Source organism: Rhamphochromis longiceps, linkage group LG5, assembly GCF_057381845.1.
Source record: "Rhamphochromis longiceps isolate RC_006_pf linkage group LG5, R_longiceps_female_GT1.1, whole genome shotgun sequence".
Taxonomy (NCBI): domain Eukaryota; kingdom Metazoa; phylum Chordata; class Actinopteri; order Cichliformes; family Cichlidae; genus Rhamphochromis; species Rhamphochromis longiceps.
The window spans coordinates 17,349,795-17,376,736 of NC_140561.1; the positions used below are offsets into that span (position 1 = coordinate 17,349,795).

General features: G+C 40.3%; 1 protein-coding gene across 1 annotated transcript in view; it reads left to right on the forward strand.

Annotated features, from left to right (window-relative positions):
• cpne5b (copine Vb) overlaps positions 1 to 26,942 on the forward strand; it is a 158,031-nt gene that overhangs the window by 66,930 nt on the left and 64,159 nt on the right. The window contains exon 7 of the mRNA XM_085406201.1: positions 2,569 to 2,645. Coding sequence (XP_085262327.1) covers positions 2,569 to 2,645 — 77 coding nt within the window. The remainder of the gene's footprint in view (positions 1 to 2,568; positions 2,646 to 26,942) is intronic.

The following is a 26,942-nucleotide window of genomic DNA, read 5'->3' on the forward strand; positions in this document are numbered from 1 at the left end:
CCATAATATACGTTCATGTAGAAAAAAGGATTACGTAATGCTTTTAACCATTAGTTTCCATTTAAAGCAATGCATCACATTATTTTTGTTCTTAATCATTTCTGGGGGGGAAAAACAAATTTTTTTTACTCATGACCGGAAACTATGGTGACAGAAAAGCATTGAAAATGTCAAAATAATCAGCGCGGGTGATTATTTGGTGTATTTGGATAAGTGAGGTTTGCGTTTTTCCATCACTTGCTTTAACTGTTCCTCTGTTGGGGTTTGGATTTTACTTTTGTGGCACAGCATGTTGTCGTCTTTCGGGTCCCACTTCCCCATTTTGAACAGTGCCAGGAGTGCTAGGTATTTGATATGGTGTTGTGTGCTGGTATATGATGTGCTCTGTTGTTATTGTTGTTGTTGTTGTTGTTGTTGCTGCTGCCGCCCAACTTTTCTGGAAGCCCGCAGAACTCAACGTAGGTCCCAACATCTCTCTCACTTCTAACACTGCATGGCTGCTGTTTCACATGAATGAGCCGTCTCTCAGGAGAAAAGAAGGCGCCACTGATCACAATAAAAACAACTGAGAGCCAAGTCAAGCCATTTGCACAGCTCTTGTTACTGGCCACAGTAATTTCAGTGGAAGTATGTAGTTTTTGTGCCTTTCGAATGTTTTATTCAACGCCATCGAGATGATCAGGTTTCCAGGCTCTTATGGGCTGCATTGAGTGGAATTAATTGGCTCAAAAAAAACCTAGAGACTCATTGAAATCAATCACTCTATAGCCCAATAAATTATTTAACGATCCCAGTCTGTCGAGGTCAATATTAAGGACTTTTGCCCCACATCCTGCCTCTGATAAGTTCAGGAAAGACTATGCTGAAAAATACACAATGAGATTCTTTGCAGAAAAACTTGGGAGTCTGATGAAGTAGATCAGTGCCGGCTGACACTGAGAGACTTCGTCCACAGACATGATGAGCTAGAGTCATAACTGTGTTCAATCATGTTTCTGGCCATTACACACGGGTCACTGAATGCCTCTTTCTTATCCCATCATGTGTAATACCTCACGGTTCATTAAATGAGTGGTTTACATCAGGTTGGTTGGAGCATATTCTGAGTGGGTTACAATAATTTCTGATGACGGGTTAAATTCAAATACTTTGAAATATGTCTCTACTTTGTTTTGAAGTTGAGGGACTCAAAGTACAGGTAGGCTCTTTTAATAGTATTCTCCTTCAGCTCAGATTATTATTATTATCCATCGAGTCTTCCCCTTTGTTTTACAATTTGTATTAAGATTTTGGTTATGTGGTTACCCAGCAAATATGGTTGAAACCCTGACGTTATCTGGGGCGATCGTGACTCAAGAGTTGGGAGTTCGCCTTGTAATTGGAAGGTTGCCGGTTCGAGCCCGGCTCGGACAGTCTCGTCGTTGTGTCCTTGGGCAAGACACTTCACCCGTTGCCTACTGGTGGTGGTCAGAGGGCCCAGTGGTGCCAGTGTCCGGCAGCCTGGCCTCTGTCAGTGCACCCCAGGGTGGCTGTGGCTACAATGTAGCTTGCCATCACCAGTGTGTGAATGGGTGTGTGGATGACTGGTTGTGTAAAGCGCTTTGGGGTCCTTAGGGACTAGAAAAGCGCTATACAAATACAGGCCATTTACAGGCCATTTATCTCTGTGGTTAGAAGTGGAAACAGTATCACAGCAAAAACTGAACTGTAGAACTGTTGATGTTTTTTCTATGTTGGACAGAGGTCTGGTCAGATGAGCTCTTACAAAGTGAGAAATGTAGAATCAATTATCGCAAAGAAGCAATTAATATGGTTAGTTCACGGCTTTGAAACAACCACACAATGGATTCTCCATGTACTCGTGCTAGTTTTATTGGATCTGTTGAGATGTGCTTTTTTAAAAACGTTTTGTCTTTTGCTGTGTAACCACGTTATACTGTTATCTCACGTCTGTTGACAGGTGGGATGGATGGAAAAAATTCACGGTGCTGTTAAGTTGCCTATGTGTGAAACAGACCTGATTTTAGTGGAAAACATTTTGACCATTGCATTAACCCAGTATGCAATCATGCATACGTAGCCTACTGGATTACTTGGGTTCAGTTCTATAAACCAGCTTCACACCAGCAATGGACATGATAACACAACGTCACATCATTTAGCACATCACAGTAATATCACCTTTTATGAAACGCATCGTATCAGTTGTATTTTAAGTGTAGCAAATACAGTACTTCTCGTGATGATCACTTTCATCACTTCTCCAAGGTTTTTTTTTTCCTTTTTAGCAGAAGATGTTCCCACTAAAAATGAAATAGTTTGCTGATGTAAACTGTGTATGGACGGCCAAATGTTAACTTTGACCTTGCGAATGAGCATGAGTGAACAAGCTTCAGTGAATTTATCAAATTCTTGAATTTGCATGAACGATCCAGTGGTACGAGATCTGGTGGAACATCCTGAGGTTAATCTGACTTGATCTGTAGACTTTCTGTTTCACGTCTACAATCCCGCCCTTCTTTTTTTCCTTTCATCTTCTATTTTTCTTCCTTCCTTTCTTCCCTGCAGGACTTTTTGGGTCAGATGTTCTGTACTCTTGGCGAGATTGTTGGATCGCCAGCCAGTCGACTGGAGAAACCACTGGGGTGAGTAGGAGTTCAAGCCAATTTTCGCAAAGGCAAAATGCCCCCTGACTCCAAATGTGATTGAGGAACACTAGACAGTGCTAAGAGGGGAGAAAGGGCAGAAAAAATGACTTTGACACAAATGCAATTACTTATCTCAGTTCCGAGTTTGGGTCAATAACGCTCTTTCGGGAGCTTCATACCTGCATATCTGGTTTAGGCATCTTCACAGGTATGAACATAACATTTAAATAACAACATACAGACTAGATCCAGCTTGGCATTTCTGATGCTTTTCTAAGAAAGTGATTGCAGAAAATCACATAAATGGGTTCTTACAAAATGTGTCCATTAGACGAACTTGGATGTCAGTTGACTGCCAGCACATGGCACTGTAGCATGTTGCAATAATAAATAGTTTGTCTGGTACTGACTGAAAATAAGATGAATTCATTGATGTAAGTTTTGTCTCCTTTAAAAAATGCTAGTGAAGCATTAGCTTGCGTGTTTCTCAGAAGCTTTACATCAGCTGCGAGGAGATTATTAAAGTACAAAGTTATAAAGGACTGAGAGATGTGTATAAATAGACTAGAGGTGCTAATTTAGTAGAAAAGACACTGACTTAGGGCCAGAAAGAACGTGAGGTAAAAAGAGAAATCACAAGAGGGGGCGGATGATGGGAAAAAAGGCAAAGACACAGGGGCGGTTTAGAAGGAGACGTCGGTAAAGACACAAACCAGACAAGAAAGGAGAGTGTGTGTGAGTGTGCCGGTGGTGTCTGGTGGGGTGGAAGAGGTGGGTAGGGGCCAACACCCACATCCTACAGATGTTATCCACTGATAATTATTGTCATTAAAGAAAAGGGAATCGAGTAGAGCAAAATTACCTAAATTACTGCTCATCTCCTCAGCTTGTGCTCTCACACTAGCCGAGGAAAATGTAGTGTTAATGGGGTATCCTGTTATCTGTCTTTCTATATCTATCAACCATCATCATCACCAGTCTGCCGGGCTATTGTGCATTCAGGCAAAGTTGTTCAAATGCTGCTTTCAGTACAATGTGCTGGTTCTTACGTCTGAATGTGTTACCCTGGAGAGCATTAAGACAGAACATCTGAATACCGATTAGTGATGGGTTGTTCGCGAACGAAATGGCTCTTAGAGCCGGCTCTTTGACGTGAACGACGCGAGCCGGCTCCTTATCGCGAGCCGTCACGTGGGTTTTTTTTTTTTTCTTTTTCTCAGCCTCTCTCTCGCACTTTTTTTCCTTTTTTTTTTTTTTTTTTTTCTTTTTTTTTTTTTTTTAAATGACATCAGAAACAGCAGTATGCGACATTACGTGATGGCAGAGCTTCAGTTCATCCTTTGTCATTTTTTTTTTTTTTTTTTTTTTAATAAATAGGACAGGGGGAATGAATGAGAGAGAGAGGGGGAGAGAAAGAAAGAAAACCAAAGGGGAGAAGAGACGGTGAGAAGGGGGGGGAAGAGAGAGAGAGAAAAAAAAAACTCCTGGGTCACCTGTATGGAGAAAAAAAACAAAAAAAAAAACAAACAAACAAAAACAAACAGAGGAGACAGCAAACAACAAAGAGCAACATAATAATAGAGAAAACAAAGCACCATCACAATAAACTAGCTAGTCATAGATATCAGTATTTACTAAGTAATAAACGATATTGTGCAGCACGCAAGATAGACAGCGCACAGTGTGCTTTGAGGCAGCAGCCAAGAAAGCTTTAGTCCGCGTCTGTGAATACCCATGTGTGCATACGTCGTTCGCGAACGAAATGGCTCTTAGAGCCGGCTCTTTGACGTGAACGACGCGAGCCGGCTCCTTATCGCGAGCCGTCACGTGGGTTTTTTTTTCTTTCTTTTTCTCAGCCTCTCTCTCGCACTTTTTTTCCGCTTCACTCTGCACGCGAGCCTTGTGCTTTACGCTGGGCAGAGGGGGGGAGGGGCGGTAGTTACACTCAGTAGCACAGGAACAGAGACAGAGAGAGAGAAAGAGAGGCAGGGACAACAACATAAGAACGGTATAGTAATCATCCACAACTATTTTCGGTTGCAGATGATAAAGGATTCAGAAAGTTTATTCATGCAGGTCCATATGACAGAGAATGTGCATCTTCTGTTTGTTTTCATATTATAATTTATATTTAATTGTGTTGTGGTTTGCAGTGTTTTGTGTTCTTTTCACTTTAAATTTGTAAAAGGAAAAAGCTGAAAATTTAAATAGTTAAAACTTGAAATGTGAATAGTTGATTTTTGTATTATATGATTTATTTATTACATTTTATGTGGAGTGAATAAATAAAAGTATATTTACGGTGGCCCCTAGAGACAAAGCACATACAAACTTCAAATCACGTACGAACTCTGAAGCATGTACAAACTCCAAAACACGTAAAAACACGTACAAACTCCAAAACACGTACAAACTCCGAAGCACGTAAAAACTCAGAAGCATATAAAAACTCAGAAGCACATAAAAACTCAAAACACGTACAAAAGACAACAGAAGTGCTCCAGGATGCTGGGCACAGTGTTGAGCCTTTGTTATCTTGTGGCTACACAAGCCAGCAAGTACCAACGACCGGATTTGGTGTGTGGTAATAACAGGTAAATGAACTTTTTTTTAAATTATTTGAATATATATGAGTGCCTGTGTATAAATACACAAACAATACACACATGCTTTCAATTGTGTAATTTAAGTGATCTAGTAGCTCTGCTTTGGAAGTTCAGTTCATGCTAGAAATGTGTTTTGGAGTTTGTACGTGTTTTGTCTCTAGGGGCCACCGCATATATTTATATATAAACATATATAAATAAAACCACTTTTTTTTACGTTAGTAATTCCTTTTGTGCATAATTTTATATTATTGTTAATAATAAATTAATTAAAGCAACAAAACAACCTGAAGAGCCGGTTCGGAGCCGAAAGAGCCGGCTCTTTCTAGTGAGCCGAACCGAAAGAGCCGGATCTCTAAAAAGAGCCGGAAATCCCATCACTAATACCGATATTTAACTGGTAAATATAAAAAATGATTACCATGTTCCTGCACTGGCGAACCTGACATGACTTTCACTTTCACTTAAAAAACAAACAAACAAAAAATTAAATCTTTGTAAGCTGATTTTTAAATTAGTGTTTTAGGGGTTTTGAACCGATTTATTATTTATTATTCATTAAGTTGTTAGATTGTGTCCATCATAATCATCGAATTACTTTTATTTCTACTTGTGTTTTCTACCAGACTTTGCGTTTGCAGTTATCTGCTGTAACATTAAAACTACCTGCCCAGCGCTTTGTAGGTCACCCATGAAAGCATGTAGAACAGTAAAGACATGCCTTGAGATATTTATGATGATTTCAATGAAGTAAAAATTTAAAGAGAACCCAGTGCAGGCTCGTCTAAAATCCCTGCTTGTGTAGATCTTTGTATCAAACAAATGCTGACCAGTAAAAACAGATTCAGGAACAGATGGTTTGTGCTGACATGTTTAAAAGAACAAAGATTGTTAGAAATGTGCTGTCATTAAAAAAAAAAAGGTCTGCAACAAGTGTTTCTTTTTCTGGGATTTTGCCTCTTTTTCTGGTAATGTGACAAACTGTTGTTCAAATGCAGGAACACATGTGGACATACAAATCACCAGGCTGGTATACTTTAGTGCAAAGATTTCCATACAGGTCTTATTTAAGAGTAATATCTATGTTTTACAATCCAAGTCTCTGTCTCTGTTCTCTTCATGACATCCATTATTAAATAAAATGCCCGTCAATGCCAATATTTCTACCAGCAACATAGGGGACGTGCTGTTGATAGACAGACTTGTCACACACAGCTGTGGCTACAACTGTAGCTTGCCTCCACCAGTGTGTGAATGTGAGAGTGAATGAATAGTGGAATTGTAAAGTGCTTTGGGTGCCTAGAAAAGCGCTATATAAATGCAATCCATTATAATTTGTGCAGTGAACTTTACACTGAATGTCTTGTGTCTTTAATACATAATACGAAAGAGGGCTCGGTTGTGTCGGCACACCTGTGATGATGAAAGTTGCAAAACTGTTACCAAACCATTTCCGACTGTGTGTTTATGCGTTCTCTCTATCCTTGGTTCACATTTTCCACTGAAGTTGCCGGCTCATGGGGGGGCTTTAGCAAATATAATTTGCCCTGAAAGTCTATATTGAGAGCATAGAGATTACTAATGTTATTAGAAATTTAATATCGAGCCATGTCTATCTGTAGTGGGAATATGTATGGCATGTTTAGAAAAGGAAATGGAGTATTTGCCAAACCATTCATTTTTACTTTGAGACATTCTGCAGCTGCGAGATAAAGGAAGTGCTTGCCAAATTTCATTTTTACGACAGCCTTTAATCTTTCTTTAAAGGCTGCAAAATAAAAGCTCCGCTGGAAACCAAAACAAAAATAATTACATCAACCTTTCACCATTCATGGCGTATGTAGGGCAAGCCTGTTTTTAACATGGTGAAAGCCGGCATACCAGTGTAACTCTGGGATAGTACATGAGGAGTTTGTTCTGGCTTGTAATGACTGATCACTGGTTTCTGGCTGACTCTGATTCAGATTTTGGGATCACTTTAATTCAGTGCTCTTACTTAGTCAATATGCAGTAAACAATACCCTTAAATGCCATTCCCGTGAGATATTAAACACCTGTATGATTATGTGCAGGACACAAAGGTTAGCTTATACAAAGGATTTAAAGTGATTAGCAACTTTTCACTGCAAGTTATAGATAACAGGCTGAGTTGCTGCTTCTTTTAATAGCTTCCATGGGGTTGAGTTTGTAATGTGGAGGAACAGTAAAAACAGAGAGTTTAAATGAGCATGTACATATACACATTCACACACAAAGTGTTGCATTTCCCTGGCAGATATACTCGCGACTGAAATTTGGTTTCATGTTTCTGTTGAGTAATGAAGAGTGATTCATATTTCATTGCTTGAAAAATGTCCAAACATTTGGAAAAACATTTGGAAAAAAAAATCAGGGAATGTTTTAGAATATTGCTTTTGTTTTTCATGTTTCAGTACGCTGTTTCGCTTTTCACCTGCAAATGCAAAGTATCTAATATGGTGTAAGTCGGAGAAGTAAATCTCTATACATATCTACTTCTATGTGTTTGTGTCACATATGTACATAAATCTGCTTCTTTATAAATTCTGCAATACCATAAAGTACAAATAAGATCACATTAAAATGCATAACTTAATTTTAGTCCTTTCTTTCAGCCTCTAAACGTATACTGTCCTTCATATGCAAATGTGTGCACAGACTTGAAAACACACATGAAAAAACAGGCATGTTTTATTTATTTATTTCATAGATCCTGAGCATAAATGGCACACAAATTAATAAGTGTATTTTATTCTTGTCCCCTGTCTTGTGCTCTCTTTTCTCTGGCTAATTGTAATGGCTTTAATCTTCCTGAAATTAGTGCTTATTTAATTAGGCAGCAGCCATTGTGATTTTCATTATATTAAAAAAAGAGAATAGAAAAAAAGCTCCTGATGGCAGAGAGAGCGAGAGAGACAGCGACACGCACACACACAGAGGGAAGGAAAAATTAATGACCAGTGACAGAGGGACAGAAACACAGACGCTGATGAAAACACTCAAAACAACCTATAATTGCTTGTCTGATTCTACACAACACGAGTCGCTGTCTTAGAAAAAAGTGAGAAAGGCAGAGGGAGGTAGATAATATTCACTCAATATGTTTAGGATGATGCTTTCATTACACATGTTCTTCTTTCTGTAAAATCTACCCATGAGACTATCTATCCATCAACCCATTATAAATGCAGACCTGTATTTAACAGATGCTAAAGATGTCAAAATCCCTTCACAGCTCCACTCTGTTCTCAGGGGTATTGGTGTCAGCAGAGGCCTCCACTTTAATTGATTTTGCTGCTACTTGTTTGTAAGAGACTTTGTATTCAAGTGTCACGGTCTTGAGCAGGATGAATTTTATTGTAAGACACCGAGTAATTAGCACTGCTAGTAATTAATTCATCAGCTTGTGTGGCCTCAAAGCCTCTTGTCAGGTGCTGTTTAGTGCACTGTGTGATTTGCACATTCCCTTTGAATGTGAATTGTGTCACTGTCCAAATACTGTGCTTCACCTGTTACATAATACTCAATACATCCTATTTGAATCACTAGACTTCAGCTAAAAACACGACTAACTAAAAAGTTGTGTTGAAATGACAAAAGACTGGCAACACACACGGCCAACAGTGTGGCTAAAAACCGGCCACGTACCTAGTATGCCATATAAATTACTTTTGATTTAAAGTTTGCAGATTGCTGTTTCAAACTATACATTTACATATAACATTTGTACAAATATATTTTCACCATCTCTCTCCGAACTCATTTCCATCTCACGCTCACTTCAAGCATGAACTGTTTCAGGGTTTTAACTCATGGAAACATGGATAAACATGCTTGTTTATTCCCGATATTGTTGCAGTTACCTATTGCCAGCAGATTAGACAAGTGACCATGCTGTGTCTTTAGCTGACAACGAGCCAGCTAAATAACAATGGCTGGTTATACGCTAACGTTATGTGAGCTAATGTTAGCCTTGAGTGTTCTAAAACTCAGACTCTCTCTGCTAAGTGTCCTACAATATTAGAGCTGTTTCAAAGAAAGCTTCACTAATGCTGGCTAACAACAGCTAACAGCTGAAAAAATAACAGCTAACAACGATGGAAAAATGAGCTTCACTTACTCATCAATTTGATTCAGACTCCTTTAACAAAGTTCTACAGTCTTCTCCAGAGCAAACAGATATGGACACCCAGCTGAGGTAAATGAAGGACTGACAGCCTACACTCAGTATATATGGTGGGCAGAGCTGTTTGTCCTACAGCGGCCATCATAGCTAGGATCATTCACTTGAATCGGGAGGTGTAAGAAAAGGGAACTGACTAGAATCCAGTGACCTCCGGCAGTGATATTTTGCACACTGTGCTTTTAATTTGACAGTCAGAGTCATGCTAGCTGTTTCCACTGCAATGTAGTGCAGATGGGTGAGAAATTAAAGGCCAAACCAACATGAAGTGCTTTAGTAAGCAGCTTGTGTGATGCCTGGCATTGATTTTCTAAGATTGAACTCTCATGGTGCGACCAAAAAAAAATTTCATCTGGTGCTTTGATAATAGCCTGCTGCTGGTGGGTGCCATCCATAGAGTCTGTCTAAAATCTCCCAGAGGTGTTAAACTGAAACTTGATTGTGAAGGTCATGCATATGACTGAAATCAGTTTCATGCTCAGTGACTGCTCATGCAAAATGGTAGGAACAGATGAAAATGCATAAATATAGGACACATTTAATTGTGGGATAAAGAAGATTTGCAGTGAACATATTCACTAAGGAGAAAAGTAAAACCCAAACCATGACTGCAAAATCCCTCACACAGCCTAGGGATTTGGAGTTTTCCCTTAAACTGCAGAATTAAATTGGTCACTAACTGTGTCTTTGTCACAAGTTGCGAGCCATGTTGTCATCTTTTTTGTCATCCGTCACGTGTCACTGATTGATGCTACAGACATATGGCTCTCAGTTTTGTGCTAGACTTTAGATAAACCTGTTCTTGCTTACCTGAAGCAACTATACTGGGTAAGAATGGATGTCAGCATCATTTGGAATACAGGTTTATAAGCCGGTAGTGTCATAATATGTAAATCAGACGAGTCTTTTGTTTCCACTCTGATTTCATCTCAACTGAAAGCGACACAGATTTAATAAAAGTGCTTCAAACAAACCTTAAAAGCAACCTTTTAAAAGATTTATAAGGACCCAAACTATTGCACTCAGTGTTATTAAATGAAGTAGCTCTGGTACTTAAGTCCAGCTAAGTAGCCTGTCTGTGGGCTCTAAACAACAACCGAGGGGAATCAGTTTCCTTAGAAACATCAGCCAGCCCTTGTCATTCACTCAGCAGGTGTAGTGTGAGGCAGTCGTGATTACCAGCCAACAAGTTCATTAGTCTTTAGCGTGACTGAAAAATACACTCTTGAGCTCATAGTTTCAGAGCCCTTCTTTAAACAAATGGCTAAATTAGCAGATCGCTTAATGGAAACTGTTGCTGAGACTACGTTTGGCCTTCTGTGCTATGTCAAATTATGTGGACATTTTTATCAAACCTGACCTGTCACGGTATAATGTCTGTACTGTGTTACGATGATATTGTGCTTATTTACAGGGTTATGTGTTTCTGACACGTGACTCCAGCATTTCCTAAAATGTTAATGAAAATAATTCATTGTGTACATGTGGATGTGTGATAGAGAGAAAGGAACAGAGAAGAGCAGAGCTCTGCCGCTAAACAAGACATTTGTTTCATCTGAACATCAAAGGTCCTCGGCTCTTTCATGATTGCTTCAGATTGTATGCCGCTCTCTTGCCATTGGCCTCAAATGCATAAAAACTGAATGGCACATATGGCACATAATTCAAAATGAGTGTCCTCTTTATAATAATGACATTGATATATTTATATATTGAACATTATGTGTAGTAGTGTCCGTGCCTAGAGAGGTTGCTGTTGAAAGGCTCTTGTGTGTCTCAGAGACGGAGAAAAACAAAACCATTTCTTGCTGTTAGAGTAAACACCACTTACCTCACTACGAGAGGGAGATGTGAGCTATCATATTACCATACAAAGCATGACTTTAGTTTTCCAAACATACCACAAGACACATTCAGCAGGTAAAGGATATTTATCCAGTGAAATATTTCAACGTTTTCTAGACAAAGATTTATTATTATCATGTATTATTTTCAGGCAGCATATTGCAGTGGCATTGGTCATCCCTTGGCTTTTCTCTTTGAGCCACTGTGAAGCTGACATTTGTATTTTTGTGTGCAAAACCCCATCATGTCTTGGATGGATTACTATGACATTTGGTAAAGACGTGTATGACTTTGGAGTTCCTTCACTTTAACTCTGGCGCAATCATCGGGTCAGGATTTTAATTTGTCTCATACTTTGGGTTATTACCAAATACCTGCAAAACTAATTACTTTTAAATCAGCCTACCTTGTGTTTAGAGCTTTTTAGGAAATGTCAGCGTACAAGTAAAGCTGAACTAAGACGAGCACGCCCGGGTGCCTGTGGACTCTTGTGTTATTTAACAGCTGGATTTTCCAAGTCTGGAAAACCTAAATGGCAAAGATTGATGATTTTCTACCAATTCTTCATATAACCATAATTATCTTTTAAACAACAGTAAACATACAGGATTTAAAGACCTTAAAAGGGTTCTGCCATGATTAGAAAAACACTAGATTGCTCATATTTCTTTTTTCTTCTCAGCTGTCTAAGCCCATTTTAAAAACACCGACTAAAAGAAAATAAAAACCACCACTCAGCTACAAAACCAGCCGCTCTGATCGAGCACGTATGCAACCAAACACAGAAGAAACATCAGGATAGGAGAAGATAATTAAAGATAAAAGGTAAAAGATGCATTACATCACATGAGGAAAGACATAACAAATCCATACAACAAATCTTCTCATACCAAGCATAACCACCAACCGCAAAACCCAGAGTTGACCTTCTTATTAGTGAACAAAGGTATGAATGGAATGATTAGGCTGAGTGCTTCAAATACAGACAATACGGTGTTTTTTATTTTTATTGATTCAGAAATGTTTAACTGTGCACAAACACTCTCAAGGCGCTGCCATTTACAGACTGCTGACCATAAACACCACATTTTTCAACTGATGCCCACAGAGCAGCTGCACTGCAGCAGATGGAGGTTAAATTACTCACTCAGTGGCTCACTGATGGTAGACAAGCAGGAGGTAGAATTATTGTCATTCACTTCAGTTTTCCCTCACTCCAACACTCCAGCTCGAAAAAATTTAGATGGCACGTTTCCTTTTCCCTGACATTCTGACAGCTACCATCGACAGTCAGCTCTTGTGGTCTGTTGTAGGATTTCTTTTAAAAACCTGCATATTTAAGGGAATTACACGGATGCGTGCCGTTTCATTTGGGACCATGGGAGACAGGCAAATTGAATAAAGCTGAATTAATAATGCAAAGAAGAACAAGAACGCGACAGAGAGAGGTGCATGATTAAAAGTGTAGAAAAGACATCGGAAAAATGTTAAGGGGAGCATTGAGGACGAGGTGTGTTTAAGCATGCGTTGCCTTTTACCGCTTCGATATTCCCTGAATGTCAGTGCAAATTACCGGAGCAGAAATGGGGGGAAATTGTTTGTGAATGTCAACAGATTCATATGGGGAGAGGCAGGATACCCAGCTGGGTAACAGTGCAAACCAACACCACAGCCGCTTCCTCGTCTCCAACTATTGGCCCCCCTGGATGAGGTGGAAGCTACAGTAGAAGTATTTATATTTGCAAATCTAAGAACTTTTGAGATGATTACATTTACAGTGTATGTGGGTTATGGCTGCCATTAAATCTATCTGTCCATCTACCTATCTATAAAGGTAGAGCTATCTCTCTAGGTGCTGTGAATATTTAAAACATATTTATATATATTATATGTATATTATATGTATTTTTAAAATAATATACAGACATGAATGGGCGATTCTTACATTTCTGCACAGAGTTCATAGCTGTTGTGGCTTAGCAACCTACCAGCCAATCAGACAACAGCATTCCCTGTGCTGGGTAAATTTTTTCCCCACCTTATATCAATATGTTTCAAACATTCACCCATCAATAAAGTCCATTATAGGATAATCAGAAATATTAACATTAAATTTATTCAAATTGTTGAATTGTTGTTGTTTTTAAATACTTTTTCTTTTTAAATATCAAAACTTTTTCAAATGAACAAATGTTTTGACCCTGATTTAGCTCCTTATGTTATTCGCTTCAGCTGTCAGTGGTAATGATCGATGATCGATGTATCAGTCATAGGGCAGAAACAGCTAGAAGTGGGACTCAATTTCTTACATGCCTGTAGGGGCCTTAAGCCTGTTGATTTTAAAAATGCTGCCACTGAATCTTTCGCCATGATCCCAACATAAAGGCTGTGGAAGCAGGATTATTTGTGGTCTTCTAAGAACTAAAAACTTTTTGTTACAGAAACATTGTCTTGGTTAGTCTTGGAAGTCACAGACCTCCCTGGCAGCTGTCTTTGTTTTTTTGCAGAAAATAGCTCCAGTGAAACTTGGCTGCAAATGTCAAATATTTATCACTAAAAGTGCCAGAATAAAATCATCCACCTCTGTTTTTGCCACCACTGGCTGTAGCACAAGTTTCAGAGGTGAATATTACAAAACCACAGCCCACAAAGCCAGAAATAAGAGCATGGCTGGATGCCACAAGTTGGAGTCTAGACAGTTCAGTATAGAATAATATTCAGTCTTGTTTAGTCAAAAGCAATATTCAGTTCAATTCAATTTCTATAGCACCTAATCACAACAACATCTGCCTCAAGGTGCTTTATATTGAAAGGTGAAGACCCAACAATAATACAGAGAAAACTCCAACAGTCAGACGACCCCCTATGAGCAAGCACTTGGTGACAGTAGGATTGAAAAACTCCCTTTTGACAGGAAGAAACCTCCTATCTTAAACCCTGACTTCATTAAATTGAATTGATTACATATTGCTACACTTTATCTACTTTATCAGGAACACCTGTTCAACTTCTTGTTAACACAAATATCTAATCAGCCAATCGAAGGACAGCAACATTTAGGCATAAATGGTGAAGATGACTTATCAAACAGAAAAGCTTGGTTTTCACAATCCCTATAGAGTTGTAGGAGACGATATAAGGACTGCATCAGAATCATGACTTTAATATCAAATATCATTTAAACAAACTCTTGATAATGTCAGGCATCATTCAGGCAGTAGTAACAGAGTTTTCTGTTACTACTGCCTTACAGCTTGTAAGGTATTTTGTGTTTTTGCATTTAATACTTGTTGCCCTTTTGCCTGAATAAGGAAACACTGAGGATCATTTTACATAGTTTCAATTTTTGCATCAAGAGTTGGATCATCTCCTGTCTGTCCTCTTGACTTCTTAGTCTTCATTTGAACTTCCACAGATCCATTCACACCAGTCAGAATAATGGATTCTCCTGGCTTTCTTCCCACTTTACCAGAACTGAACGCAGTTCATTTCATTTATTTATTTATTTCACACTTGGTACAACAGTTTCCACAGTTAGTTCTTTCAGACAAACCAACCACACTTTCTATCAGTAAAGCACTGCAACCATGTGTGAAAAGGAGCAGGAAGAAGAAAAGATTCTTATTAAACCCTGCTCCCTATAGGAAAGGTCTTGGGCATTTTAAATTCCCAGATACTCCACACATTTTTGTCCCTGAACATTGATAGCCACTGGGGCGTCTGTCAAGTCAAGTTGATCCTCCGCCCGACAGCAGGCGACATAGGCAAGCAAGGTCACGTGATGTGCATAAGTTCTGACCGCATTGAAAATAACCCTCGTTGCAGAATTGGGATGAATTTCAAATTATTAACTAGTCCTGCTTTTGTCTTGTCTCCTTGATATCAAGCTTCAACTGCTTATGACATTTCTTGTCTCCTGAATTTTCTACCATTAACACGTTAACATGCTCACAAGATTTCCATCACCCAGAGGGGGATTTTCATTCATCTCATCTATCCTAACCTTTCCAGCAGGATTGGAAATTGAACAATTTCATTCTTTCTGCAAGGTGGGTGGTTTTCTGACTGTGTCTGTTTCTTTATAGTAATCTTTATCTGTATCTCTGCTTAGTTCTCTCTATTTCTCTCTAACCTCACCTGTCATGAAAACCATGTCTCTTTCTAGCAGTCCTAACCCATGCTTCGAGTGAGCTGTGCTCCACTGTGCCCCATCATTACCTATTTGGAACATGCAGCTGTGCATGAGCGCAGGCCACAAGGGGGGGAAAAAGAGGAAAAAGAAAGCGGCAGTTTTGTTTTTTCTCTTCGTGACATTTTTTTTGTGATAAGACTCTCATGTTTGGCTCCTCTGGAGAAGAGAATTGAAGTTTCAGCTTTTTGAACACTGAATTTTCAGGTGCTGGTTCTCTGTGCTGTGGAATTATTGTCGGTGTAGCTTTCTGTTAGTCATATGCTGTATCGTTGTATGTCCTAGTGTTTCCTTGTGACTGGGCCTCATGATACTCATCTTTTCCTGAAACATTTGGCAAAAAAAACAGTCATTTAACAGTCAGCAAATTTCCATAACTTTTACAAATAAAAAAAATGCATTCGCTGGCCACTTCATTAGATACATCAGGTTAACTGCTCGTTAACTATCTAATGCAGTCCCATCTTAAAATAATGCTGCATGCGTTCACAAAAATTAAACATTTTATTATTTGTACTCATGTAGTCTCTCCCTCTTTACATAGCTAAGTACTTAACAGCAGATTTACTCATTACCAAAGTCCCAAAAGCTGTCTTGACAGTTGGCAAACGTCTTGGCATCTCCACACTGGGCACTTATTTCCAGTTAACAAGACCAGTCTTAAATGACTGGGGAGAGATCTGTACCAGTGTTTACCACAGACATGGATTCTATTTGTCATAGTGTTTTGGGTGGGGTTTGATGGGGTAGTGGGGTTAAGTACTTTGTTCTTCCAAAGTGCAAGTGCAAGTACTTCATGACAAGCAAATACTATAATCATCTGCCTCTCCACTGGGTCTCTGGTTCCCACTGCAGCTGGCAGTCCTTTTTCTGCTCTGCAGCCTCTGTGAGCTCAGTGTGGAGGGACTAAAAGCAGTTCTCTACCTGCTGCAGGGTTTCATTAGAGCAGCCCTTAAGCTTGCAGATCTCCAGAGCAAAACAACATCCGCAGTCGCAAGCTACAGTCCCAGAAGGCAGCATTAGAGTGTGTCTGACCCCAGGAGTCGATAAATAAAAACATAAATAAACAACAGGAAAGAAAAGAGGTGTTACATTTGAAAAGCTATGTGTCTTCTATAAACTAAATCAGCTGAAAAATATTTAGTTAGTTTCTCCTGGTATGTCATTTAGGCACAAAGTGAAGTGGGTGGAACGAATATTTCACTTACCACTGATTGGTTAGTTTGAAATGAAAGACAGAATTGTCTCCCACCAGGAATGAATTCACTTGGTAGGAGTGGAAGTTTCTTTCTCATTATCAGGTGGTCCCATTTATATTCCAGCCTAGAGAGATAAACTCCACTTGTGCACCCTCCCCTGACTCACTGTTACCAGAGTATGTAAAACATTATAAGAAAAGATGAAACAAGATTAAAATAATCCAAGAATACAGAATACAAACATCCCACCAATACTGATTTTAAAACACCCTAAACTGTTTAATGACACACACGCACACACACACACACACACACACACACACACACACACACACACACACACACACACACACACACACACACACACATCTGTGCTCTGCTCCTTAGGCAGACTGTGCTACTGGAGGTTTGGTACACTGGACTGATAAAGCTGTCACACCAACCCCCACCCTGCTTCTTTCTTTCTCTAACACAGAGTGATATATCAAGTCTCTCACTGGCATCACTTCCACAAAGAGACTTCTGACTGCCAACAGATGTTTACACACACACACACGCACACGCGCACACACACACACACACACACACACACACACACACACACACACACACACACACACATCACACATCACACATACTCACACACGCATGCATTAGATCACTGTCCCTTAGTAGGTTTCCACAGCAGCTATTCATAGCTTCTAAACACGATCTCCTCACCTTCTCTGGATTATTCTGCTTTTCAATCGTTTGTTTTCACTCCCTCGTGCACTCCGTCACTCTGTCTCTCTTGCTCACACACACTTGTCTTCCTCTCAGATTAGACCACGCTCGCTGGATCCATTCATTGTGCTTTGCTCTTTCTCCTGAGAAGCCTTTATTGGTGGCCTGGCTTGGTGTCAAAGAGTAATATCTGTTCTGGGAACAGCTGCACTGCAGATGTAGGTTTTCTTCATGACAAAGATCATGCAGTAAATATATGTTATTGGACTTATTTCCTTAGGGGGTTTCTCTGAATGGCCAGAAAAGAATAATGGCCGGGAGAGTAATTACCACCAAGGGCTTCTCTTCCACATGAGTACGCAACCCCGTCCTCTCTCCATGCTCTGCCCGTCTCTCTTTACGTCATGCGCTGATGGGAGGTGGTGTCTTTGTGTAAGGCTGCAGCTGAATCTTTGCCTTCTGGGGGATGTACATTGAATGTGGCCATAGAGCAGATTTTTGGTGGGGAGGATAAGTCTTTGCAGCTGGGGCACATGTATACGATTTGGAAACAAGTTACTAGATCATTGCAGACGACTCTTTGCCCCATTTGAGATTTGGGGCCATTTTAAACCGATCTTCACGCCCAAAATGTGAAAGCAAAAACACACGACCAGGACCTAACTCTAACCCGTTCTTCCCTTCAAAAATTCTCCAGCTCACCATAGCAACCAGGAGCAGTAGACAAGGCAAGCTTTTGCGACATGTGCTACAACGCTATGCAAAGAACTGTAGGTTCTTGATTATTATAACTATTTTTGGCTTTAGAGCTGCATTGTTCTGACCTATCAGTCACTGCCTGAGGTTACTGTTACATTTCCTTCACCCCAGTAGGTCGCAGCAGACGGCTGAACCTGGTTCTACTGGAGGATTTTTCCTGCTGCTCATAGGGAATTGCTGGCTTTTATCTTCAGTATTGTAGGGTCTTTACTTTACAATATAAAGTGTCCGGAGATGATTTATTTTGTGAGTTGGTGCTATATAAATAAAATCAAATTCATATTGAATTTAAATTAAAATGAAGAGGAAACTGGCAAGGCGATATTTAAACACCTCTCCCCTAATGGAAGCTGCAGTTGCAGCAGCGTGCATTGCTATTTAGCTACAATAGTGAGACAACTTCCACTTTGTTGTGCTTATTATTGTTATTGAGCTGCATTATATTCCCTGCACGAACAGAAATCAGTTACTAAGGTGGATGGAGCTTAGCTAAAAGTCAATTGGCTGCAGACCACAGGTTCAGGAGGCATATCCACCCTCTTTCATCTTGCAGCAGTGTAACTCTATTATTTGTGTCAGTCACATTCTACCCTATATTCAAGTTGTCTTGGAGTGGGCGGCTGTGCAAGACAGTTCTCAGTAATGTTGCAGTTTCTGCATGTTGCTGATTGATTAATCAATTATTTACTGCTTTTTTAATCTTTGAAGTGCAAACAAACCAGTGTCTCAACAAAGAAAGGAAGAAATTGAAGGGAGGAAGGAGAGAGGGGGTAGAAATTTATTCCACTACCCCCTCAAGCTCATTCTTCGCAATCGACAGAGAAGACTTTGATGCTGTGATGAAAAGTGATGGGTGTAATGCCAAGGGCTGCCTGTGTTTGCAGGACTAGGTGAAGTGAAACAGATAGTTCAGGGGTGCTGAGCTTCATGGAAATATGCTCACCAGAGAAGGGTTGCCTCGCAGGAACATCACCGGCTTCTTCCAGGAACCTCTCTAAGAGTAAGACTCACATCAAAAAGAAGCATCTGGCTTTGTAGAGGTTCATGTTTCATCTAGCGATACATTTTATGACTATAAAAATATCTCTTGACGAACCAATTAAGACAGTCTATTAAAAGTTCCAGCTTCCAGATGGAAGGATGATATTTTACATGCTTCAAAGCTGCGTTAGTGAGCCGGGCGATGCGCAAAGATATGAGACTGAGGCTCACTTTTGTGTAGCTTGCACATACAGTAGTTGACATTGGCCGCTTTTCTTCCATCTCGGAACAACCTCCAGACTGAAATCTTTTATTTAGCCATGCGATCTGGAAATGTTTGTGCTTGCTTGTTACTTCGAGACTGGACTGCTGTAACGCGCTGAAGTTAGTCAGTCATATCTTGCTTGTTTACAATTAGTCCAAAATGGTGCAGCCAGATTAGTGAATGGGATTAAAAAGAGAGATCACATTACTTGCAGAGGTAGCACCCTGGTATTGGCTCTCTTACAGATTAAAGTATAAAGTACTGTTTGTGTACTGGCACTGTTTGTGGTTAAAGCCCTAAATGGCCTTGTACCTGGATATGTGGGTGCAGGTGCTTAGTGCAGTGGTGCAGGATGGAGCGTATGGATGCAGATACGCTGCTTCCATATACTCCCTAAAGATCATTAAGCCCTGCTTTTCAATCACTCTTGATCACCCTGCGGTCGAAGCTTATTTCGAAAGAGGGTCGTGCTTTTGCTGTCGTTGTACTAAGACTCTGGAATGATCTCCCGTGTGACCTCATCAACTGTGACTGTGTTTAAATCCAACCTAAATACAAACGTGCTTCGTCAAGCTTTTGTAAACTGCTGATCTCTGGAAACGGATAGATGAGCAGTTGTGTTATTGTTATGTAAAAAGTGTGAATTTGTGTAGTTCCTAGACTTTCTAGAAGTAGTAGCCCTTTGATTTTAAATGTGCTCTGTAAATAAAATTTACTTTCTCAGTTGCTTACAAATGATGGACAAAATAGCCCTAAAAAGCAAAAAGCAAGAATTATGCATTTAATCATTGCATTGTCTGTGTTTATTGGCAAAATTATTCAGTGTTACGTATGTGTTAATGGTTTTTCTGGCTTGTTTTCCCCTGCATCTTCAAAGTCTTTTTCTTATTTCATAAAGCAGTGACTCATGTTGGGGGAAACCCTTGTGAAAAGAAAAATGTCCATAATCAGAATCAGAATACTTTATTGATCCCTAGGGGAAATTATTTTTCGTTACAGTGCTCCATTATAAACAAACATTAACAGAGACAGACAATACACTAAAAATAACACAATATATACAGGCATATATATACATAAAAGTCACTTATTAATAAATAGCTGAAAAAGAGCATGTGCAAGAAGGGTGTAGCTGTTGCAGTAAACAGTGTGTTAAGTTGTTAAGGATGAGTTGTACAGGGAGATGGCCACAGGCAGGAAAGATTTCCTGTCGTTCAGTGGTGCTTTGGTACTCTCAGTCTTTCACTGAACGTGCTCCTGTGACTGACCAGCATGTCATGGAGTGGGTGGGAGGTGTTGTCCAACATTGTCTTTATTTTGGACAGCATCCGCCTCTCCGACACCACCTTGAGGGAGTCCAGCTCCATCCCCACAACATTACTGGCCTTACGAATCAGTTTATCGAGTCTGTTGGCATCTGCGACCCTCAGCCTGCTCCCCCAGCATGCAACAGCATAGAGGATCGCACTGGCCACAACAGACTCGTAGAAAATCCTGAGCATTTTCTGGCAGATGTTGAAGGACCTCAGTCGCCTCAGAAAAATAGAGACGACTCTGGCCCTTTCTGTAAAGTGCTGTATTGTTTTTAGCCCAGTCCAGTTTATTGTCAGTGTGTACTCCGAGGTATTTATAGTCCTCCACAATGTCAACACTGACCCCTTGGATTGAAACAGGGGTCAAGTGTTTCCTGGTCTTCCTGAAGTCCACTATATTACGCACCAGAGAAGAGCTAATGCGATGTTTTTTGTTCCAGCCCTGTTTTATAAGGCAGATTAAGCCCCACATATATTACAATCACATTGCTTTCATGAAAACAAACATGCAAACATCCAGATGTGTTTCAGCATTGCAATTTTCAGGGCAAATGTTTGTTATTCTTGTGCTCTGATCTGCTTTTAACCTGATCGGATTCAGAAATTGCACAAAACCCCCCCGAAAAACAATTTCTCCTCATTTTCATTTTCATTTTCATTTATCGCAAAAAGCCTCCAGTATCACTAAAACATGCGTCGTGATGCCATAACATCACATATTTTGACATAAATGAGCTAATAGAAACATGCTTTTCACGTACTGCGTCCCTAATCATCCACAGTATTTGCAAAACAACAATCCACAACACACCATTAAAACATTACCCACTAACTCTTCCATCCATGTTTCCAGCTGTTATAAACACTTCTCCCCATCTCAGACTTTTTAGAGAAAAACATCGATCATCATAAAATACCATGAAACATTAGGAAACTTTACCACAACTACAATCATCTAAGCTGAATGACTGGATCTTGATGCAATTTACTGTTTAACAATAAAAACGATTAAAAAAACATCTTTAAAATGCACTTTACTTTTCAAAAATGACCTAGTGGGAATGTGCACATATTAGGCTGCACACTGGGTTGCTGCACGATGCAGGATGTGAAAAGGTGAGCCGGGTTCTATATTTTTGCTGTGTGAATCCATCTCCTACTGTGCCACTGATGTGCACTCGTGTCTCATTGAGATGCATGATGGGACCATTGTTGTTGGTTTTTTTCTTTCAAAAAGGGACTATTGTCATTCTGAACACTGTGTTCGTCCTGGCTGTGAGCTGGATCCTAAAGCAGGTCAGATAACCCTTGTAGACCCATTGACAATGAATGGCAAGCAGATTTTCCTGCACTGTTGCTTTGGCGGGAAAGAGATGTTTGTTGTCTGCGTGAGCTCATGCAGTATTGATACCCCTGAGTCTAATAACTCTGAGCAAAATTCCATTTCCTCTTCCAGCAGGCAGCAATTGATCACCGCTCCTTCTTTCCAAGCTGAGCCATCTGTAGGGAAAACATTTTTTCTCTGTCATTGTGGATTCAATTGGAGCCATCAGTCAAGTTGACAAATGAGTCCTTCTCCCATTAAATTAGCAAGTTCATGAATGCTTTGGAGGATTAACTATTTTATTAAGCTACAGTGCGCTGTATGCCTATTACTTTCAGTCATCTGGTTGGAAATCAACAAACTGAGCGGCAGAGCATGCTAGTCCTGCACTAAGAGCAGCCTGTTTAAACATTTGGAGACAGCTATTTTGGCAAATGCCATTGATTTTCCTCCAAAGCGAATTAGTGGACTCAGCAGCATTGATGGAAAACAAAGCATTACAGAGATTGGCTGCCATTGTTACGATGCTAATTGCCTGAGGTGTCATTTGTTCCCCAACTGAAACGGGAAAAAAGCTTTTTTTTCCTGCCTTTCACCTTCTGTGTTTGTGGCTATAAACAAAGGAAAAGAAAGATAAAAGAGTCAGAGAAAACACATGTAGTGAAATTAGCCAAGCTTGTTTAAAGCATGTGTTTCTTTTTCTTGAGTACTGTCTTCTTTTCATCAAATGCAATATCAGCCACGGATAGCCCTAATTATCGGGCATCTGTCTGTAAGTGTGTTTATTTCCAGGTACGATTGAGACTAGCTGAAAATGATAGCTCCGCCACCTCGAAAGATCTGTCAGCACTGGCTCTTGCTTCATTTGAGGCATGATGGATGCCTGGTACTTCTCTCTTTTAGGCAGAAGTAAGCTAGGACAGAGAAACTGCACCAGCCTTTCAGTTCATTTCTTTTCTTTCCTAGGTGTCTGCTCACTCTTTCTCTCTCCTATTTGATTAATGGCACCTTCTCTTTGGTGGCCATTGTAATAAAGTCAAATGAAGTCTCGAATGGCCCAGGCTTTGTAGAATCAGCACTGGGTAATTGAGGGAGTGGATGTCCCAGGTGGAGCTCTGTGTCGTTACAGCAATGAAATAGTGTTTCACTTTTCCCTTCAGCAGAGTTAGTGAAGACAGTAATTGTGTTAGAGAGATTGCTTCATTGCGCTTTGTTGTATGTTTGGATGGCTGTGCTCGTGTTGTGTTTTAAAGGTTACAGAGCTGGTGGTGTGGAAGAAACTTCCTCCGTTCCTGAATCTATCAAATCGTGCTCGGTTGGTCTCCTGAATAATGATGGCAGAGGAGAGATAATTGAAATTTTGTAATCCTCTGTATCTTTCTTTCTGAGGAAGACATCCCACACTGAGATTGGAATTTGCACAGAAATCCTTCCTGAACCTGCTAATCCTTAGTATCTTCCTTCACCAGGAAAGACTTTACCTACACATGGGATTATTTTTGATTCCACGTGACCTAATTAGGAAGCTCATGAGTAAAAAGTGTAACAGAGCACTAGATTCCTGCTGGAATCTGGCTCACCACTTCCCCCCCCCCCTTTGCAGGTTTAAATTGAGTCCATTCTACAAAAAACCCAGCTGGACCAATCAAATATAGTCACACATTTACAGCATGACTTATAAACAGAAAATGTCTGGAGATGTCAGGTCCGACATATCTATAGTTACATAATGAGGTGTTCATGTTCTGGTGTTTTGTTTTACTTTTTCATTTAACTAAATCTACACCTTGAACAAACACGATAATTGCTTCAAACTTACTTTCCTGGCAGCATCTTAATCTAGTTAAGTTTTTTGCAATTATTTCCTCAGTAAAAACATCAGACAGAAGATATCAAATGCCAAATGGCTCTGTGGGATAGTGAGTCATTTGTGTTAAAAACAAAAATCTCTTTTACACAAAAAGAGATGCATTTGCTGTTTGGATTCCAGGAAAAAGAGAGGGTTTTTTTCCTGTGCGTGGCATGGGCAGCATTGGAGACGATGGATGAGCTCAACAAGAACTCGGACTTAATGAAGAAAAAAATCCCTCCCAAAAAACAAAAAACACATTGTAATAATGAGATATTTATATATGCGCTTCTGGGAAGAGGACAAAAACAGCACCGTCAGTTGCACCCCGGCACTAATTACCGCTGTTAAAAAGAAGAAAAAATGTATAAAAAAAAAAACTAACTATGGAAGGTGCCCAGTACTTGCACAGAGCTGATACAAATGTAAATGTTTGCACAAGCTTACAAGTAGAATATGTTTGCTCCTTTTTAGTGGGGTGTCTGGTTACCTCAGCTTGGAAACAGCACACATTTGCCGTATTACACTTAATGAGACAGATGCAGCGTGATCTCTGGTCCACACGTTTACTTAGATGAAACATTTGGCTAATTATCCTCCATCATCATACTGGTACCCCTTTCTAAGGACTGAGTATTATTAAAGTGCACTAAAATAAAATGATTCTGTTAAAAAAAACTTCCCTTGGGTAAATTGAAAGTAAATCCAATATAATGACACAAGTTCCACCCAAAGAAAACTAAGTTGGATACATGCAGTGTATAAGGGACATTGAACTATTTTTTAACCCTAAACCTGTGCAGCTGATGACACAGCTTGTAAAAGAGGCAATCTCTACTCAACACTTCCAGCTTTGGTTCACGGGGCACACTTGTTTTTTTGTGTTCATACTGAACATCAGCGCTAGATTGTGAGGTGGAGATTCGTGCATTATGGTTGTTGTTCCAAGGGATACCGGACCGAGATAAACTGCTGATAAAAAATACCCCTACAGTACGCTGAACAGAGTCTAAGCTGCTGTCTCATTAGGTATTTAACACTGACACTGCACCCGTGGGCATCTGCAACTGACCAGAATTTATACACGTCCTTCGGCTATGACGATATTATTCCAATTTGTATGTGTCCCATTTTCATGCTCTTCCCATTCACTCCCTTTAATGTCTTTGGCTGACTACTTCCCTTTTCCAATTTTCTTTAAATTTAGAGGTTCACCACGCTCCAAGACAGTTTGAGTCCCAACACTTAATTGAAGCCGTGACTCTTAAATACTCAGTGAAATATTCATACCCACCATGCCATGTTTTATAGATGCACCATTAAATCAAACAAATATATTCTTTTTAGCATCTTCTTATCCCAGTATCCCAAACTTGCTGTGACAGTTCAGTTGGTGTCTTTCAAGCTTTGAGATCTGTGCTAGAATTTAAAGTTAACTTCTGTGGGCCTGAACAGCACATGGCTGCACAGTGTTCCTTTTATATCAGCCACGTTTCAACTCATTAGACAGTAGAAAGAGAATCTGAATAGACAGTGTCCAGACCTGCATGTGATCCTGAAATGATCTAACGATAAAGGCCTTGTCGAGTCACCCGTACTTTAACCTTGTCCAGAATTGGTTGCAAAACTGAAATAGATGGCACTGAAATGATTTGAGCTTAGCTCTCTGCTCTACCTTACCTTACCTATCTTTTCCAATATTTGTCATGTTTGTAAAATGAGCTTGTTTATAAATCACCCAAAAGGCTTTATTTCACCCTTGAATACAGCCACAAACACCATCTGTGCCCATTATCTTCCTGACAACATAAACTAATTTGCGTACACTGGTGAGTATAAAGCTGGGGCTGGCAACTTGTACATGGGAAGCACGGGCATGCAGTGGTTACCAGTGCTCTCTGTCAAAGCATAAAGGTTCTGGGTTTTGGGGCCTGTCTGTGTGGCGTTCACATGTCTGCATCTCATCTGGACTCATCTGCAACCCTATCCTGTGAGGACTTTGACCTGGGAATGCTGTGTGAAACAAAGAGTCATCATTGTGTGCGTATGCCTGTGCTTACAGTAGAGGACTGTCAGTCTTCAAATTCAGTTTTTTGGAAAGGGTTCTTTTTTTCTTTTTTTGTGCCTTTTTGAGATTTCTGTCAGCTGCAGCTTAAGTGTTCTTAAACCATGGCTGCCAAAAGTACTTGTTATTATATTCTAACAACAGCATGCAGCTTCTGTCATCAGCGAAAGCCCCACTTTCAGCACCCATTCACCTTTACGCTTTCCAAAACAGCAGATGAGCATTTGTCTGTTTTAATGGCAGCCGATAATCACCGTCCTCAATAGGCTTCCTAAAGGACACCCCTGTGGTGCTTTTGCTTTTCTGAACTCTCCTCTGTTCAGTCACAGTGTGCAGTTTGTGGCCTGAGGATCAGTGAAAGGCACCAGGAGGCTAAGCGCTCTACCTTCTTTTATTCTTGATCATCATTTTAGACAAAAGCTGCAGAGTGGAATGGATTAGGAGATCTGTGCTTGGAACATGGCAATGAGATCCGAACACTGAGGGGAAAGCATTTCACTAAAAAAAACGCAGCATATGGAATTGACCCTGTACAACTGTGAGCTCCTGTTCATTACCCTACAGTATATATTAAAAGAAAAATATGCATGTGTGATATTTTCCATCCATCCATCTTCATCCGCTTTGTCCGGGGCCGGGTCGCGGGGGCAGCAGCCTAAGCAAAGAGGCCCAGACCTCCCTCTCCCCAGCCACCTCCTCCAGCTTATCCGGGGGAATACCAAGGCGTTCCCAGGCCAGCCGAGAGATATAATCTCTCCAGCGTGTCCTGGGTCTGCCCCGGGGCCTCCTCCCGATGGGACATGCCTGGAACACCTCACCCAGGAGGCGCCCAGGGGGCATCCTTGTCAGATGCCCGAACCACCTCAGCTGGCTCCTTTCGATGTGGAGCAGCAGCTGCTCTACTCTGAGCCCCTCCCGGATGGCAGAACTTCCCACCCTATCTCTAAGGGAGAGGCCAGCCACCCTTCGGAGGAA